Genomic DNA, 20,382 nt, shown 5'->3' with positions numbered 1-20,382 from the left:
CTATTCATTTTATAAGTCTTAACCATGAAAGAAATCTGCAGGGGGAGCAAGAATAGAGCAAAACATTATCCAGTGCTACAGTATCATTCTACATACATTTTCAAATTAAAAAAAGCTAACTTTATGTATAAAATTATATCTGCATTTATTATAAAAGTAATTTTAAGCGTGCATTACCACATGTGCTCTTAAGTTTAATTACTACTGATGAAATTCGTTAATTTTGTCTGAGTTTTTCGTTTGAAAAGCTGACAAAAGAGGAAGAGATTTTACTGCTTTCTCTAAAAGTTAATTGACTGTGAAAATCAATTTCCCCCATAAAATGCTTTAACAAACTTGAAATGTTCTGAAATATTATAAGAAATAAGGAAAGTGGATCTCAAAGAAAAGTTTGCTAAATAGAAAATTTACTTTGCAATTTGAAAGTTATTTTACAAAGAAATTTTCAAAATGTTCTTAGTTCCTCTCGAGAAAAATCGCAAAATTCAGAGATTTAATAAATGGATGTCCGACTGTATAGTGATATGAATGGCTCCAGGGAAAAATTAGTGGTTTATTATTCAGCAACTAGTGTAAAAAAAGATACAATATAGCTTTCTTTTGTTTGCAGAAAAAATAAACTAAGCAATTAAGAGGAAAAAAATAAGTCATTGATATAATATATGGCCCATTCCCATGAAAAAATTTCTGAAAATTCTGTTGAACAATGCTAAACCGTGTTAATTTGTCAAAAAATAAGTTCAGTCTTGAATTTTTTTAAAAGTGGCACTCATAAATAACATTTTAGTTGATTTGGAATAAAAAACAAAGAGATGTATGTTGCGTATGCTGAATAAATTATATATTAAATATGTTCATTTTTCCAAAATTGACATGAGTGGAACTACTAGAAAAAATGTCTGATCTTTGCGTGTGTTTTTTTAAATTTTTTTAGAAACAACAATATCCCTTTCTGAATACTTACTATTGTTTGCAAATTTGCTTAATGGTTTGTTTACATTCACAAATGTTTCATAGATTTTATGCTTTCATTTAAAAGATCGTTCGTAAGATAAATGGTGTTTCTTTTCATTTCTTGTTGCTATTTTAAAATTACAGTTAATTTTTAATGTGGTCATGGAAATTTCGAATCCCGCATTTCAGTAATTAAATCAGTTGTGAGTATATCCTCCGATATTCTTCACTCTTCATCATTGTTTACACCACTATCATAGGAAGCAGGCATTAAATCAACTATTGAAAAGTAATGTGTGTTGCAATTGATATGCACATCATTGACTTTGGGAGATCTTCTGACTCGCAATTTTATTCCGAAGGGCCGGTGTTCTCTGTGAATACTGATAAGCAATTATCCCTAGGGAACTCTATTAAACCCTTTTGAAATGCATTTTAGTCGATGCTGTCCAATGCTGTAGAAATCAAATTCAGAGTTTGCAGAACAATCTTGCAAGTCACTAGAAACAGGAAAAAGAAACTATAACCAGTTGTTTAATGTAACATTCCTTAAATGATTGGATAATCCATAGATTTGTAAGTTGAAGTTTGCTGTATAAAAGTCCACCCTTAAATTTATAACTTAAGCTCTCATATTTCCTTTAATCGTCTTCCCATGCTTTGCCTATCATGTCCTTCTGATTTTGACTCAAGGAAGAATTTTCTCACAGACTTCTTCTTCTTCTTGGGCACTACAGCCTATGACAGGCCAAGGCCGTCCTATTAAGTTTTTGCCATTTTGATCTATTCTCGGCTATGGTCTTTCAGTTAGTTATTCCTATTACCTTTAGGTACCTCTCAACTGGGTCCAGCCACCTAGTTGGTGGATGACCCCTTTTTCTTGTACCTTCTGGTTTAGAAAAAGTTACTTCTCACAGACAATAAAATAAAATGAAAAGAATGTCAGAAAAGCTACAAAAATACTAATAAGCAGGTTAATCTCTCTCTTTTTTTTATTTAAAAAAAAAAAGAAAGAAACTTGCGTATTAATTTTTAATTTGATGTTTCTAATTTAAATATTTTATTTTGCAGCTATGAGAAACAGGATATCGCATTGAATTGTGGCACCATGCTTAGAGAGTGTATTCATTACGAAGCATTAGCGAAAATCATACTTTATTCAGATGAATTTTACAATTTCTTTAGATATGTCGAGGTATCTACATTTGATATTGCGTCCGATGCCTTTTCAACATTTAAGGTATGTTCAGTTTCAGTAATTTGTTTCTCGTAACTCGTGCCATATTAAGAAAACAGTTAGTATTAAATGAAAGTATCATGAAATGCAAATTTTCCTCTTGTAATCACAACCAGTAACAAAATTATGTTGGTATAAGGGTTGGAGGATATTTTGGGATTATCCTGTCAATGTTTGCGAAGATCCTTTGGCACCATCATAATGAAAAGCAATTTCCAAAATAAACATTCTAAACAGATTATATTTATCAATTAATAATAAAAGAATAAAAACAAAAAATGTAAATGTAAAAATGCGTAATAAAAAAGTGTAATGAAAAGAATCAAAACAAAGTAAAAACTTCATTTCTATAAACTTCATTTATTTTGATAATTACACATTGAATTATTCTTGAACCTAACCATATATCTTATTATAAATCATTTCGCAGCCAAAAATCCTTGATAGCTTTTAAAGCGCAAACAATGAATGAAGAAATGATTCCATACTCTTGAAAATATACCACTGCACTCTCTTCAGTGCTAGGCAATCATTTGTAATTCAAATCATTTTGTAACAGAGTAAGACAAAACAGTATATTTCAACACACTAAAGAAAACTTATTTGCATAGTCAAGGATTACACAGTAAATATGAAATATGCAGTTATTTCGCAGAACCTATCTTATGGCGATGACAACTGTTTCTTTTTATTTTTTTCTTCTTATCTTTGTTTAACTGTTGTTGAACAGCCGAACCAATTTTCAAGTTTACAACTACTAATGTTCAACTCAGTAACCTTGTAATTTTGAGCTCAATCCAAAAGGCAAGGGAACTACTGGATCAGGTATTGGGAGAAATTTGCCTTCATGGAGAACTTTTTGATGGAACTAACCCGCGTTTGGGTTAGATGATAAAAAAAAAGCTCCCACAGTAAGCCTGACGGCAAGCGAACTCTAACCTATAATCCATCTACCCTCTGAGGATATTTTACATCACCACTGTGGGTGGTGTAAGCCGAATGTGAAATTTGTGTGAACCAGCCATCGCTGGGATTTGAACCTGGCTCACCTCATTAAAAGGGGAACGCTCTATTCCCTGAGCCATCATGGATTTTACAAAAATGTTCGACAATCGTGTTCCCAAAGTACGAGAATAGTCGACAGGATAATTCCAAAGTACCGAGTGGAATTTTAATAATGACAAGTATTTATTTGCAATTGCTTCTGAAACGATACTCATTACTAAGTTTTACTGCCAGTCACCAGTATTGTGTACAACCTGTCGTCGTAGGATACCTAAAGCCTATGGTGCTGAAATTTTAAGTGAACCCGTCTACTAAAAATTTTTGCACTTTTGAATCAATTTGTTCTGAAATTAATTTGTATTCTGAATCAGAAGGATTTTTTCATCTTGGAGTTAAGATAGATGGTACAGCGATTCCCATCCCCATTGATTCTTCTTTAATTACATTGGAATGACTTGGTCATTGCCTGTTTACCACATTTAGGCATTCCTATACTTGCCAAGTCTCCTGTTTTTTGAAGAAGACTTGTATTTTATGACTATCTCCTGTTTAACAACAGTTATAAAATAGTTTACATAATTTTAAATAATGGTTTAAAAAAATCTTTTTTAGATTTAGATTTATATACATATTTCTTTCTTCCCTAAATGTAAGTGCTTATATTATTTCCAATTTAGAATTACTTTTTTTTTTTGACTTACATGATTGTGCATGATGTATCAAAACTATATGTGTAGCCTAAAAAATGTTAGCAGTTATGCATTCCACATTTTACCCTGTTTTCATTGATCTGTGAAATGATGTAGATTACCCACTACCAGGGTTCTTTGATTGAAATCATAATTGATATTAAATTTTTGTTTTTTTAAACAGAAATTATGGATGTAAAAGTGTGCAAAGCATTATTAAAGCTTTTTTTTATTGATTTTAATATTTTCAAAGTTTATCATAATTATTTTGCGCTATTAATATGTTTCAGTTAGCAGAATTGCAGTATCATCTACTTATTTTATTATATATTATACACTTTATAATTTATTTATTTATTTTTTTGTAAAAAATCTTATTTTATTATTTAATTTTGGGGACTTTTTAGAATGCAAAATTTTTTGTTTTGATTATTTTGTAAGTTTTCTATAATTAACAGTGATGCAAGTTTTCATACTTAATAGTTATTTATTTCCATTCCCTTTTCAATAATTTTGAGTCTTGTATTTGCATGTAATTTATATTACTGTAAAATGATTTTTTGAAGCAGTAATATAATCTCAAATGTATTGGGATTTATTTTAAAAATATTTTTATAATATTTATATTAATAAAATTTACTTCGTAGTAAGTTGTAATTGTTTAAAGCATCTATAAAAAATAACTGAATTAAATCAAATTTATGGTTTTTATTTATTTCATTTTTTAAAAAAAACAAGAATGTTGCCCATAATCCTCTTAATGACACTGTTTTGCTTTATGATTTCTAGCTCATTTAATTTTTATCTAATTTTGTTGTTCATTCTTTGAGAAAATCACAACACATAACTTGACCCTTAGTTAACACAAGGCCCTGTTCTTGTCGGTGAACTTGCTTTTAATGTTGGAAAGTAGAACCCATTTGCTTTGTGTAATTATTTGGTTCTGTTGCTTGGTATCTCCTCTTCAGCAGTTCTGCCATAAATTTTTTTTCCTTTTAAAACATAAAAGAGGGCAGGATGTGTATTTTCTAATTTCATTTTTTAGATGCCCTTAAAGGTGTTTTTTTCATTGGGTATTTTTAAAATTAATTTTCCCTTTTGTAAAACGAGATCTTTTTTTCTTTTCCATGTTGATTTTCACCACGAATTATGCAAAAAGACATTGTTTACATTGTATGAACATTCTCAAATTTCAGTCTTATTTATATAAAACTAAAAAATGAACTTGGAGTAGAGGGGACTTCAAAAAATAATTTTTTTATTTTTAAATACTTTCTTTGGGGAAAAGAGGAGTTAAAAATGGAAGTAAATAAAAACTGATTTTATGTATAAAGGCATAAGAGGGTTTTGAAGTGTTTTCTTATAAGATAATTGTTTCTGTGTTTTTATTTTCAGTATTAAAACAAATAGAGGGATTGGATAAATTGCAACTTGACACATTTTTATTTATAATAATTTAATATTTTCTAGACCAAAATTTGGGTTTTTAACAGTATTTTTCAAAACAATAAGAGTTTTATGTTAAGATAATTCAAGAACATAATTGATGGAACACTTTTAATTTTATGTATTTTAAAATCGCTTCATATTTATAATAGTTAATAATTTTCCTTAAGCCAAAATTTTGGGGTTTTGACAATTTTCAAAAACTATGTCAAAAGGTTGCTTTTTTTGACATGACGGTTAAAACCGTCAACTGTCAAAATTTGCCTACCATGCCTAATTATTTTATTTTTTTGAAGTACTATGTATGTGCTTATATTATTTCAATTTTGAATTTCTCTTTTTGACTTACATGATTATGCATGATGTATCAAAACTTGCTAATAGCCCAAAAAATGTCACTAGTAATAATCTCCGTTATTTCATTTCTCCAATGTTGGCAGGTATGCCAGTGTCTTTATCAGACCAAATGGGTCACCATTGGGAAACTAGTGATTGCAGTATTGAAATCACAGTTTTTTTAAAAATTTATATTATATATTTTTTGAAGAAAAAAAATATTCTGTTTAAAATTGTGTTGTTAATTAATTGAAATGTAAATCTATTTTTGTAGGAGTTGTTAACAAGACATAAAGTCTTGTGTTCTGAGTTCCTTGAAATGAATTATGACAGAGTTTTCAGCCACTATCAGCACTTACTGAATTCAGAAAACTATGTCACCAAAAGGCAATCTCTCAAAGTAAGTCTTATTTCTCACCAAATTATGATTTTTACAGAAATCTAAATGCGTACATGATATTGTAATGCAACGAGCATATTTTAACGAAACAGAGCTCAGAGCAGATTTTCTTTAAAAATGTATCAAGCTATAGTTAGTTATCTTGATCAAGTTAAGCTCAATTTACGATATTGCACAATTTTTCTCTTCTGATTTTCTTTTTTAAAAAGAGATAATTTGAGTTTGTTTCTTCCTTTTAAGAATTTGTGTATTAACAGGATATCCGCGCACCTGGAAAGTCATGAAAAATCATGGAAGGTCGTGAATTTCGGTATTTAACAAAATCTGTCATGAATTTAACTATTTTTTAATACAAATCATGGAAAGTCATGGATTTAGGTTGCTGAAAAATATGATTTTTAAAATGGAATCCCCCCCCCCATTTCTTGGTGTTCCGAATCTATGAATTTTTAAACTTATGGGATTTCAGAATTATTATTATTTATCTTTTTATTATTTTATCAACTTAAAATTCTAGCTGAAGCAAGCCAGTCATTGGCAAATTTTTTTAATTCCGAAATGAGAACAGAAAAATCAGGAGTATTTCTTTCCTTTCTGATGAACAAGAGAAGTATCTTTAGAATATAATTCTGCAGAAAAAAAGGAAGAAAAAAATATTTGCTCAGCTATTTTATTGCTTCAACTATTTTTTTACTCTGTTTTTTAAATTTAAAATCAATAAATATGAAGATGTAGAGGATAACAGTTTTGGTTATACATATCATTTTAATTAATGTTATTATAATGCTTTTTAAATTTATTATTCTGTTTTTGTCGGAGAAAATAGTGACTTCTTTAAGTCATGAAAAGTTCTTGGAATTAGAGATGGAAAGACATTAATTTTAAAATCTAAAATGTAGCAGATACCCTGTTTTGAAATAAATTTTTAGAACTCACATCATATTTTCTGTTAGTTGTGACACTACAGAATTATTACTGTTGGCAGTGTTGTGGATTTTGTAGACTACTTGATTTGACCAGTTTCTCTTGGTCTACTGGTTTCATAAAAATTCTTCTGGTTTTCGTACGTTTTAGACAATTCCTTAAAATTGAGTGAAAGTGTCACTAATACATAATAAAGCAGGCCTCATTTACAAAATTCAGTTAGTTATCTGAATAATTAAATGCCTATATCTATTCAAAATTATGAATAATAATAATACATAACAAGGGTCTGTTAAGAAGAAATTTGGGTCTGTTAACAGAGCCCTCACAAACTATTATTTCATAAAAACGGACCCTTCACAAAATATTTTACATTAAAAACGGACTCTTCACAAAATAATTTATCTTTTAATCGAACCCTTAACAAATTTGTTTATCTTCATTATTGTTCTGTAAATCGAATAAACCCTTCCCAGGGCAGAAAACAAGAAAGATGGATGTAAACGTTGTCTTCGGCAGAGGATTCTTCATTTATTCATCCAAAATGAATATTCTGCGTTCAGCAGTATAGGCTAAATACCAAATATTTGTATGTTGCATCTCTAATTTATTAGCAGCAATTGCTGTTTATTTTCTAAAATTTGTTTGTTTTTTTAAATTATAATTTTGCAGTGTTGAGCATAATCTTGTATGTCTTTACAATTTAAAAACTCATTGAAAAAGGTTTTTGCAATAACAGGACCCTATTTGCATAAATTCACAAAAGCAGGACCCTGGTTGAAAGAATGAGACTTAACGTTTATTTTATATTCACAAATTACGAGAACGCACAAATTACAAAATCGCACCTTTCGCAAAATGTCTGGACAGACCCCTGCATAACATTTCAAGATAATTAATGTAAAATCATAATTGGAAAATATACTATAAAATTCCCTTTGTGTAAAATATTTTGCAACAATTATCATGAAATTTATATATTTTTTGTAAATCCTGCTGAATTTTATCTTATCCGTGTTGGCAGTTATAAATTTTTTTGTGTTATAGAAAGAGTAATAATGCATTGATGTATTTTTCAGCTTCTAGGAGAGTTGTTGTTAGACAGGCATAATTTTACGATTATGACTCGATATATTAGCTCCCCTGATAATTTAAAACTCATGATGAATATGTTAAAAGAAAGGAGTAGGAATATACAATTTGAAGCTTTCCACGTCTTTAAGGTGAGTCAACCATTTTATGTCTCTTCTGTTTTACTCTGTTGATTTTTTTTCATCGAAAAATTGTGGTTTGTTAATCACGGTTTAAATACAGTGCACTCCCGATTATCAGGGTTGATCACCAGGACGGGTCATGCAGACAATCGAAAAACACGGATAATCCGAAAACTCCTTTTTATTAAAGAAAAAATTAACATCAGTGCAAAAAATATAAAAATTACTTACATTTGCATGCTGTATAACATCAAACTAGGAATTTAACATTTACTGCTTAAAAAAATGTGTAATGCGTCTTTGCTTCTGCTGTTTGTTCATCTCTTGCCGTATATTGACACATATTTTACGTACCATAGTAATGTCACCATAATCAAATCCTCGTTCTCCCATATAATCAATCTAATAAGTTTCCACAGATTGTAGAGCAGCAGAGTCAGGAATTGTATTTCCCTCATTTATTACATCTTCTGCATTATCACTATTTGATTTAACAACACAGTTAGTAACAATTTACTCATCTGTTAAATACTGGAAGTCAAGCTCACATACATCACTTTGAAACGAATTTTCCTTATCAAGAAACCTTCGATTTCTTTTCCTTGTTCAAAAATACTGTTATCATATTCTTCAATATCTGAAGAAGATTGTTCATCAAGCGATCTTTCTCCACGATCGTGATAATGATTTTACCTTTGACCATGATATTCCATATACTGCATCCAATAATGAATATTGATTTCAAAAATTTGGTAGTGTTATAACTTCATGAATCACTATTGCAGCGATTATTATCAATACAAACATTAGATTCATATTCTGTTAATAAATGGCGAGACTGATTTGACAAGATATATTTTACATGCATCATAATCTTGAAAATGTTTCTCTTTAAAAAAAATTTTGTGACTCCGAAAGGAGCACGGATAAACCGCAAACCGTATAATCCGCGCACGGATAATCGAGAGTGTACTGTAACTGATTCTTTTTTAAAAAAGAAATTCATTGATTTAAAAAATTTACAATATTTTAAAGTTGTTTATATTTTTTTCTTATTATAATAGTTATAAAATTTATTTGATTTGTGCAATTATCGCTTAAAAATACAACATAGCTGCCAACTCTAATGGATTTTCTAGTAGAATACTGGATTTTGCTAGTTTCTCCTGGTCTACTGGTTTAATTAAAATGCTCCTGGCTTTTGAACATTTTAGAAAATTCCCTAAAATTTAGTAATTTTCCTAAAAAAAAATCCCTATTGAAATAGAATTTTTGTAGATTATTGCTTGAATATTTAAATAAGTATTACTAATGTCTAATGAAGCGAGCCTCATGTATAGAAATAAGTTCAAAACTTTTTTTTGCTCTAAAATGTTCAGTTTATTTTTATTCAGAACTCTCTTTTTAAATTAATTAAAACAATTTTTTAAATTTTCTGTGATGAATTAAATGCCTATTAATATTCAAAATTATGAGTAAACATAATAAATAACATTTCAAGTATGTTTAATGTCAATCATAACTGGAAAATAGTGCAGTTTTTTCTATTTTGATGACTATAAAAATCCCTAAATTTCCCTTTGTATAAAATATTTAGCTCATTAGGTAACAATTACCATGAAATTTTTATTATTTTGTAAAATCTACGGGATATATTCCTATCCATGTTGGCAGCTATGATACTAAAATAATTGTTACAAGTTACAGACTTATTCCTACATTTTTGGCATAGGGTGTTCAAAAACTCTAATTTCTGCTTGTAATTTATAGTTGGTCCTTCAAACCTCTAAAAACTTTAAACTTTTAATTGAGAAGTATGAAAAATCACATAATATAAATGCCTCTGAGGTTATAAAATGTTTCTCTAGTTATTTCTAGAGAAATAGGAAAGAATGTATTTTTAAAGAAGTGTAAGAAGGTAAACATCTTTAAAAAAAAAATAGAAAAATCCTAGAATCTTACGAGGAAAAAAAAAATCTTTTTTAAATGGCGGGAAAATTTATCGAATTTCGTTCCTGTTTTCTGATTTACGGATAACGGGTTCTGTACTGTGTGTGTGTGTGTGTATATATATATATATATATATATATATATATATATATATATATATATATATATATATATATATATATATATATATAGTTAAAAAATATTGAGAAAATGTGGATAATAATAAAGATTAATGAAAAGAGAACAAAAAGAATTATTGAAATAAAATATTTTTTTAAACAAATTAAAAAGTTGTACAACAAAGAAATGATATAATCTCTTCATCAGCTCAAACGATTATATCTGCGAAAAGAAGTGCTTTCTAACATTGTATCAATATAGCCAAAGCAAAATATGATATATCAATGCAATCGTGTGAGGAAGACTCAAAAAAATTTAAAGCAAAAGTAGATTGCATTAAGTAAAAAAAAAAAATCTGAACGAAATAAAACATATCAAGCAAAAAAACAGAAGATACAGAACAAAATCTATAAAGTGAGTAGTGAATTTAAATGAACTTACAAGTATTAGAATCTTTCAAGAGTGTTGTTTAAAGAATGTTTTTTTCTTCTTTTTTTTTTTTTTTTTTTTTTTTTAATGTTTTATTTTGAATGTAAAGATATTATGCTTTATTACAGACGAAGAGATTATATCTTTTCATTATGATGTTTTACAGCTTTTTAATTTCTTTTTAAATATTTTTTAAATTTTTTTTTCTTCTCTTTTCATTAATCTTTATTATTTTCCATGTTTTCCCTATATTATTAACTTATTTTATGAATTCTATATACTTGCAGCTTATACACAGTAAATAAAACTCACCTAATTTTCTTCGTTTTTCTCTTTTTTTTCCTTTTATCCTTTTTGTCTTCATTTGCAATTTTTTTTTAAAAAAAGAATTTTTTAGAGTCTTATGATTGCATAAATTTAATTTCTAAAAATGGAAATTTTTTTTTGTTGAAAAAAAGCATAAATTTTAATTTAACAAAGTAGGAAGGGATTCAGATTAACTTGTTTTGTGTACTCTTAAAATGTCTTTTGTTCAAAGGATCGTTTTATGGATCACCGACTTTATTTCGAATAGCACTTTTTTAATGTTAATATACAGAACAACAAAAGTGAATACCTCATCCCTAAAATATGACTAAATATGCTTTTAGTACTGATAAATTATGTTTCTGCGTAAGGATAAATAATGCAATATTAAAAATAATAATCAACTTTTTTAATAAAACAAAATATTGTCTTCATTTTGCTTCTTGTTCAAATATTAACATTTTATTTTTTTTAAAAAATTGTGACATAATTTGAGTGGATGGATTTTGGACAGGGCGGTTTAAACCGTGGATTAATCCATTCTGTTCTAAACCTTACCAACTATGATTGGAATAGTTAACAATAATAATTTGAATAGTTAAACTTAACGTTGAATAATTTTTTAATAATTCGAATAAATAATAGTATTTTGAATAGTTAAACTTAGAAAGGCAACCAAAATCTATTTTTCTGTGTTCCAATGAAAATTTTAGGTACTTGTTTTAATAACTTTTCAGTTTGACAAAATAATTCATACCTTGTGAATATTTTGTGATTTCTCACACCTTTATCTTTATTTAATTTAATTAACTTCTGTAGTTTTCAAAATTATTTATGATTTGAGGATTGGTTAACACCTCAGTTTTTTTTAAAATTATGCATAGTTAAAATATGCTTTAATTGAGTTTTTGGGTTAATTATGTTCAAATTTGTTAAAATTATTGCATTATGTTTTGAAAATGCTTTATTTTATATAGTTTTTTTGGTTTGTTTTTAAACATTATAACATGTTGTAGGGGTTGCAATCTCTTTCATGCTATTAAGATCTCCCTTATTCCTAATATTAGTTATTATTAGAGCCCAGATTTTGATGACCTAAAAAATCTCAATTAATGCCCTTAAAAAGTGCAAAAAAATGCCCGTAAAATGCTAAAATTGTGCTAAAAATGTCTTATGACATAACTTAAATGGAAGTAAAAAACTAGAAGAAAAAAGTTGAACTAAAACAATGTTTTACTCTTTAAAATTATTATGAGTCGTTTAAAAAAATATAAAGCAATGCAATACTTGTTCTACGTTCATTAAAGTTTAAAAAATATGTTTTATATCCTGAAATAACATAAAAAAGAAAATATATTGACTCCAAAACATTTTCATTTTGTATAGAAACTTAAATGAATATAACAACTTCCATCTCATAATATTACTAAATATCAGAATTACAGTGGATTATTAAATTTTTTTTTTTTTAATATTTTGAAATGTAAGCGAGCGTCTCTTGTCTGAAAGCAAATTTTTATACCAGGAGAAACTTCTTTCAACGTCTACTGATGCTATTGGTGCGTACTTGAAAAGGACGGTCACACTTACTGACAATTCTTCTTCAATTTGAAAAGATGTTGCTTCCCCTTTTAATGTCCTAGAGATTTTCTTCATTGTTTGAAAGCCAGTGTAATAATAAAAAATTATAAAAAATAATAAAAATTAACAAAAAATTTAAAAAATGCTATAAAATGCAAAATACATCCCTAAATTTAAAGAAAATGCCCTATAAATCTCAAAAAATGCTCTAAAGGACAAAAAATTTCCAAAAATGCAAAAAAATGCAAATGTCATCAAAATCCGGGCCTTAGTTATTATAAATGTTTTTGAACTTTTTTTTTCAATTCCTACTCTTAAGTTCTCCCAATATGTTGTTCAAATTTTCAATACTTTTTACTCATCCATTCAAGTTCAAATACAGTTTTGTCAAATAAATAATTCATTTATTACATAGGGATGAGCGAAAAACGAAATGGAATTTCCGTTGGTCATTGTTTTAAATTTTACTGTAAGCGATTCAGTTTTTGCTCAATTTTAAAGATAACATCAGTAATAATTTTTTAACTTATTGAACGAAAAAAATTGTTTATTGTGCACATTTAAGTGTTTCATATTCGCTCTGTCAGATAAATTCAATGTTAGCACGTGTGGTTAACATCTCCAAATGTATACTTTTATAGTTGTCTGATACCACGTTCCTACTATTAATTCACACTCTCCCTATTATCTAGTTCAAATGTTCAATTGTTCATAAAATACTTTTTTTCATCCACTCAAGTTCAGATACATTTTTTTGAACTCGTAGTGGATGACACTTGATGTTAATACAGTTTTTTTCAAATATCAATTCATTCATCAGGTGCATACCTGCCGAGTCTCCTGTTTTCTAACCAAGATTCCTGCAATCTACCACTATCTCCTGTTTACCTGTATATTCTCAAATTTTTTCCGTATTTGTTGAAGAAAGTAAAAAAAACCCAAAATTGTGATAAAATATCCATTAAGGGGTCACAGTACCTTTGCAACAATTTTTTAAAATAAAGGTATAATCATTCATTTTGAGGATGCTTTACATGCTCATTTAAGTTATAATCAATAATTTATCTTCAAAAAATTATTAAACTGTTTAATTTTTTTTTAATTTTAAAAAAAAGTTGAAAAAATTCTAAATTTTTAAATCCCTAAAGCTTTTTTATTTTAACATATTTTCAAAAAAAGTTTTTTTCATAGTGCTTGCAATATTTATCTTAACAATTTTGTGCATTCATTTGTTGATATATCAATTAGAATATTTTTTATAGATTATTTCGTAAAAAAGTAGAAAAAAAAAGTGTAAAAATTCCTGTTAGGTATATATAACATGCCGTAAAAATTGTAATACCTCATAAAATGCTTATTCCATGCACAGTTTAAGTAAGTGTATTATACTCAAGATAAAAAAGTTTACTTCAAAGCTTTATTTTAAATAGAAAAAATTCCTTAGGGATTTAATTAAGATTAAGACACAAAATTATCATCGATGCGATAAAGCACTTTAAAGTCAGACTGCTGAGCAAGTTTCTGTATAAGAACAATTTAAAATAACTTTTTTAAAAATGTAGATAGAGAGATGAATTTCTTTCTGTACATTTGAAATACTTTGAAGTTTTATTATAAGCAATAAAAAAAATTTTGGTATTTTTGTCATTTTTTGGGTACTGTGACCCCTTAATGGCAAAAAAAAATACTTCTCTTATTCCTCACCGGATGGTGCTTTTGCCAGTGCTGCAGTTTTTTGAGTTTTAATTAGTCTAGCCAAGATGGCTCAGAGAATTGAGCATTCAGGTGAACACATGTTCGAATCCCAACGATGACTGGTCGATACGAATTTCGCATCCAGCTTGTATCGACTACAGTGATGACGTGAAATATCCTCAGTGGTAGACTGATAACGGATTTAAGTCCCCTTGTCTTGGGGCTAACCGTCGAAGGTTTTCGTGATCTCCCTTTCCATGTAACTCAAATGCCGGTTATTTCCATCAAAAAGTTCTTCGCAAAGACTAATTTCTCCCGATACTTGATCCAGGAGTTTCCTTGTCTTCTGGATTGGGTTAAAACTGACAAGGCTACTGAGTTGAACATCAGTAGTCATAAACTCGAAATTGGTTCAGTTGGTAATATCTCCGTTATTTTATTTCTCCAATGTTGGCGGATATGCAAGTGTAATTATTTAGTAAAAAGTACCTAAAGTAAAAATCATCTTTGCAGGGTATCCGCGCACCTGGAGAGTCATGAATTTCAGTATCAAACAAAATTTGTCATGATTTTTACTATTTTTTTTTTTAAAAAAAATCATGGAAAGTCATGCATTTAGGTCTCCGAAAAATCTAATCTTTCAAATGGAATCCCCCCCTCCACGTTCCATCCTGTGCCAAATATCTGAATTTCTGACAAAATCACCACTCAGTCATATTTTATTAGAATATGAAATGATTTTATCATGTTCTTTAAAAATTATGTTCTTTAAAAAAATTAAAGAAAAACATCATTTCTAGGGCGAATTATCATTTAAACTCTCTCTTCTGTGATTTAAGAATTATTATTATTTTTTTTTAATTTTATAAATTTAAAATTCTAGTTGAAGCATTGGCAAATTTTTTTTATTCCAAAATGAGAACAGAAAAATCAGGAGCATTTCTTTCCTTTCTGATGAACAAGAAAATCTTTAGAATATAATTCTGCAGAAAAAGAATTATTTGCTTTTGTAATTTTTTCAGCTATATTATTGTTTCAACTCTTTCTTTACTCTGTTTTTTAAATTTAAAATCTATAAATATGAAGATGCAGAGTATAGCAGTTTTTGTTATACCTGTCAGTTCGAATAATGTTATTATAATGCTTTTTTAAATTTATTGTTGCGTTTTTGTCAGAGAAAATAGTAACTTCGTTAAGTCGTGAAAAATTCTTGGAATTAGTCATGAATTTGAAAATCTAAAATGTAGCAGTTACCCTGAATGTAACATTCCTTGAATGATTGGATAATTCATAGATTCGAAAGTTGAAGTTTGCTGGATAAAATTCCACCCTTAAATTTATAATTTAAGCTCCCATATTTCCTTTAATCACCTTCCCATGCTTTGCCTATCATTTCACCCTTCTGATTTTGACTCAAGGAAGGAATTAGTCAATTTAGGTATTAGTCATGGAAAATCATGAAAAGTCATGAATTTGAAAATCTAAAATGTAGCAGATACCCTGTCTTTGTTGACCTAAGTAGAATTGACTTTAAAAATTTTTTTTATATGTTACTTAATTAGAAATATTTTCTTAGAATTATAAACAATATTTTTCTCTCTTGCAGGTATTGTTTCAACTCTTTCTTTACTCTGTTTTTTAAATTTAAAATCTGTAAATATGAAGATGCAGAGTATAGCAGTTTTGGTTATACCTATCATTTCGAATAATGTTATTATAATGCTTTTTTTAAATTTATTGTTGTGTTTTTGTTGGAGAAAATAGTAACTTCGTTAAGTCATGAAAAATTCTTCTAATTAGTCATGGAAAATCATGAAAAGTCATGAATTTGAAAATCTGAAATGTAAATGTTGACCTAAGTAGAAATTAACTTTAACAAATTTTTTTATATGTTGCTTAATTAGAAATATTTTTCTAGAATTATAAACAATATTTTTCTCTCTTGCAGGTATTCGTGGCCAATCCTAACAAGCCGAAGCCCGTCTTAGACATTCTGCTGAGAAATAAGGATAAATTAGTAGACTTTTTATCGAACTTTCACACGGATCGCTCCGACGACGAACAGTTTAACGATGAGAAAGCCTATTTAATCAAACAAATAAAAGAGCTTAAACCAGATGATTAGCAATATGTTCTGTAATAATAAAAGAAAAGGGTTGCGAGAGAGACAGTAGAAAGCTCTTGCTTGAGCAATGCTTAGAAAGCATTGGTCTTCAGTGGCTAGAGTTATGTTCAGTTTTATTAAAATTGTGATTTTCAGGACCCAGACATGATGATAACAGTATTGGAAAAAGAAATATATAACTCTTAAAATTTCAAATGTGTATGTCATAGGAAATAACACATTCTTTTTGCAACACAGCTTAGCAGTGTGTCGAGTTAGTTAGAAAAGTCTACAGTATTTTTCTAATCAGCCTAAATAAGCATATTGTAGTCAGCCTACACACCTTTAGCAGAGATGATTGAGCTCCGGGAAAAAGCCGGATTTTTCGCAATCCCCGATCAGGAAGTTTCGAGAAATCGTTGATTGCATTTATCAGGGTTTCCAGTCCGCAGGGAAAACCCGGGAAATGCAGGGAATTTAAAAATCACCTAAAATAACAGGGAATTTTTAGTTTTTCTTTTCAAACTGGGAAAACACAGGGAATTTTGTTTCTTGTCTTTCGAAAAAAGTGGTGACCACTCAGCGCAATTTATTTCATAAAGGATGATATTTCAGCCTATGCAAAACTATTTAATTTACTATAGCTTTATTTGTGTTAAATATGTTAAGCTGTACCTTTTTCCTCTGAGTTTCTTGGGTAATTAAATTTAGTATAGTTAGTACAACGTAGCTCACACAAGAGTGCCAGGGTTGCTGCTGCACAGGGAAAACCTGGAAAATACAGGGAATTTGAAAATCACCTAAAATAACAGGGAATTTTGATTTTTTATTTACAAACTAGGAAAATACAGGGAATTTTGTTTCTTATTTTTGTCTTTTAAAAAATGGTGACCACTCAAAGCGTAATCTATGGTATATTTAACCATGATATTTCAGGTATACTAAACTATTTCATTTACTATAGCATTAAGTATGTTCAGCTGTTTTTCCAGCAATTAAAATGAATAATTATAGTTAGCCCAACAATAGCTCACGCAAGAGCTCATATTATTGTTTTCTCTTAATATATTGTGCATAATATGTACAAGGAAAACACATGGAATTTTTTTTCAAGATTGAGTGGCAACCCTGTTTATGTATAAAAATTCTTGTACTAGAATTTGTACTTGGCATCTCTTTCATTTGTAAATATTTTTTCTGGTAGAATAATAAATGTGATTATAGATAAAGGTAAACGTATACATAATTAATCATTTTAATTACGCTGCATATAATTTATTTGGAAGTTCATGTTTTGATAATATCAATGATTTAAATATATAAAGACATAAATTTTTTGAAATGCGTCATTAATGACTCAAGAAATTTTCAGGATTTTTGAGTTGGGCTCACAATCATCCCTGCTTTAGGCTAAATTAGTTAGAAAATATGTATATTTATTGTTGTGCGGGCCTGATTTATTTCAAGACAGTTTGCAATTAATTCTGATAAGTAAGGCTTATTTTGAATAGCCTTATGAAAGGTTTATTGCTAAAAGCCTGGGTTGAATTCAGTCTAATTCTTAGCACCTTTTTCTGACCGGCATATGAACTGATTTTAATACATAAAATGTATTAGAATACTGAAGATATTTTCAATTAGCAAGGCACACTGCAAAGTGTTGATAAAATTGGAATTTTCAAGTATGATAAATATATATATATATGGTTCTTAAAGGTTAAGTTTTAAGAAATTGTAATAATGAACTTGTCTTCAAATTCATCCCATTTAAAAGTAAAAACTTCAAAAATGCTTTTTCCCCTGTGGCAGAATTTTTTCAGGCTTTCTGTGACAAACTAATAACTTTCTGTAAGATACTTTTAGTAATAACAAATATACATGTTACTAACTTAAAGTAACAGAACATCAACTTCAAGAGGAAAAAAAAACTTTTTGGAAAAAATAATGTAATTTTTTTAATTCTAATATTATGAGCAATAATCTAGTAATTTGGAGGGGGGAAACATACTAATTATTATTATTTTTTTTTTGTAAGTCATCATTAAATTTAAAAACAAAATTAAAAGTAGTGAAATCCCATAGCAGTAAGTACCTAGAAAAAATATATCGATGTCGAATAGCGCAAATCAAACTGTTTAAAAAGGGAGTTGCAAATACTTGTTTTCATTTCAAGATTCAGCTGTTGTAATAAATAGTGTCAGATTAAAATATCGGATTTTAAAAACTGTGTGGAAATCAATAGCTGCCAAAAAAAAAATTCTGCGGGGGGGGGGGGGATTTTTTTTTTTTTTAAACTTCATTCTCCTCAAATGATAATAGAAAAATTACAAGCATGTTTTTGTGAAGTGCGAGAAAGCAATCTTTTGAATAAAATTCTGAAGAAAAGATTAAGTCTTTTGAAAATTTCTGCAGAAAGGAAAGTCCAAATTTTTCACTTCCCAAAGGAAAAATCTTTCGTCGAGAACTCTGTAACATTCTACAATGTCGCCACGTTTCTGCCACGGGGTTTTCTTCAAATATAAGATGAGCAAAAATGATAATTACATAAGCATTAAAAAATCTGGGCCTTGTTAATTTTCTTCCTTTCTTTCTTTTTCTTTTTTTAAGAAAAAAAGACAAAAAAGAAAGAAACTCATAGTTACTAGTATATGAAATACATGCAATCTGTGCATTCGTCACAAATGCACCATGTTGTTACTCACATTTGTAGTTTATTTAGAATTTTTTGTTTTTGCAATGAAAAATCACACAACTTTAGTTTTGGAGCTATGTTCGTTGCTGTGTTTTAAATTATCTCTAACGTCATAGAAAAATTATATAAAAGACTCTATTTTTTGTACATTGCATCGCTTTAAATGTAAAACTGTAGAAGAAACTATTCTCTTAAATGTGAAAACTATGTTATGGTTATGTGCATTTTTCTTTTTTTTATTATTTTATTGAATAATGTAATCCTGACTTGTGTTCCCATCTTGAATAGTTGTTGTAGCCACTACTAAAAAAAAAGAAAAGAAAGAAAATATATTTTTTAAACATTGATTTGTATACTGTTATGAAATATGCGTATAATTTACAGTTTGAGCCATTTATGTTTATGAACTTGTATTTTTTTTTTCCTCCTCTTGTTGTAAATGTTGCTTTGAAACAGTAAATAATCTATCTTATGTGTTATTTGTTTTGATTTGGAATTGCATAACAAGCTGTTTGTTTTTAAATTTCAGTTAAATTATTTAGGTTTATGTGGGGCAGGGATGGCGAACCAATGGCACGTGACACAATATTTTGGTATTTTGGGCACCCCACCGATCGCCATTGTTATTGCACTTTGAATTGTTATTACACAAATGTTATTACATTATGAAGCATATGTAACAATTAAATTAAAATTCACAAAAACAAACAAAATAATAAACAACTATTAATAAAATAATTAACAATTAATAGCCATAAAAAACAAGTTAACAATAAGTAACTAGCAAAAAAAAATAAACAGTCTTGCTTAAACTAACATCTTACAGCCTAATATAAGTTATTTGTCATCCAATCTGCAGCAACAGAAGTCACACTGATGTTACTTTAAGTTGAATTACGCCTATAACTGAGACATTGCAAAATGGTTTTTTTTTTAATGTAAATAGTTTTGAATTGATAGTATTTAGTATTATTATTTTCCCAATAATCACGAAGTCAAAATTATTTGACGGCACGTCCATGACATCATTAAACAATTTTTTAGAAAAAATGGCACGTTGGTGTATAAAGGTTCGCCATCCCTGATATAGGGTATCTGCGCGCCTGGAAATGCAAAGTTCTTGATTTTTTAAAAAATCAGATTTTTTTTTATTATATTGAATTTTTATTCAAATACACTGTAAGAACTTTGATTTGTGACTAAAAAAACTTTATAGATGTTTAATCAAAAATAAATTAATATTAAAACTATATTATAAGAATATTTTAAAAGCTCTAACTACCTAAAACAATTTTTCATT

The 20,382-nt window shown here is 28.3% G+C and overlaps 1 protein-coding gene across 2 annotated transcripts in view; it reads left to right on the top strand.

The window, feature by feature from the left end:
• Positions 1 to 19,554, top strand: part of Mo25 (calcium binding protein Mo25) — a 31,862-nt gene extending 12,308 nt beyond the window's left edge. For both annotated transcript variants that reach the window (XM_043041155.3, XM_087169539.1), the window contains exons 5-8: positions 2,026 to 2,194; positions 5,942 to 6,067; positions 8,071 to 8,214; positions 16,235 to 19,554. In XM_043041155.3, coding sequence (XP_042897089.1) covers positions 2,026 to 2,194; positions 5,942 to 6,067; positions 8,071 to 8,214; positions 16,235 to 16,411 — 616 coding nt within the window. In that variant the 3' untranslated portion in view covers positions 16,412 to 19,554. The remainder of the gene's footprint in view (positions 1 to 2,025; positions 2,195 to 5,941; positions 6,068 to 8,070; positions 8,215 to 16,234) is intronic.
• The last annotated feature ends 828 nt before the right edge of the window (positions 19,555 to 20,382 follow it).

This window comes from Parasteatoda tepidariorum, chromosome 8 (genome assembly GCF_982258835.1).
Source record: "Parasteatoda tepidariorum strain Cologne lab strain chromosome 8, Ptep-v5.0, whole genome shotgun sequence".
NCBI classification, from domain to species: Eukaryota; Metazoa; Arthropoda; class Arachnida; order Araneae; family Theridiidae; genus Parasteatoda; species Parasteatoda tepidariorum.
Note: the sequence above shows the minus strand (reverse complement) of the source record. Positions and strands in the feature narration are given on the sequence as shown.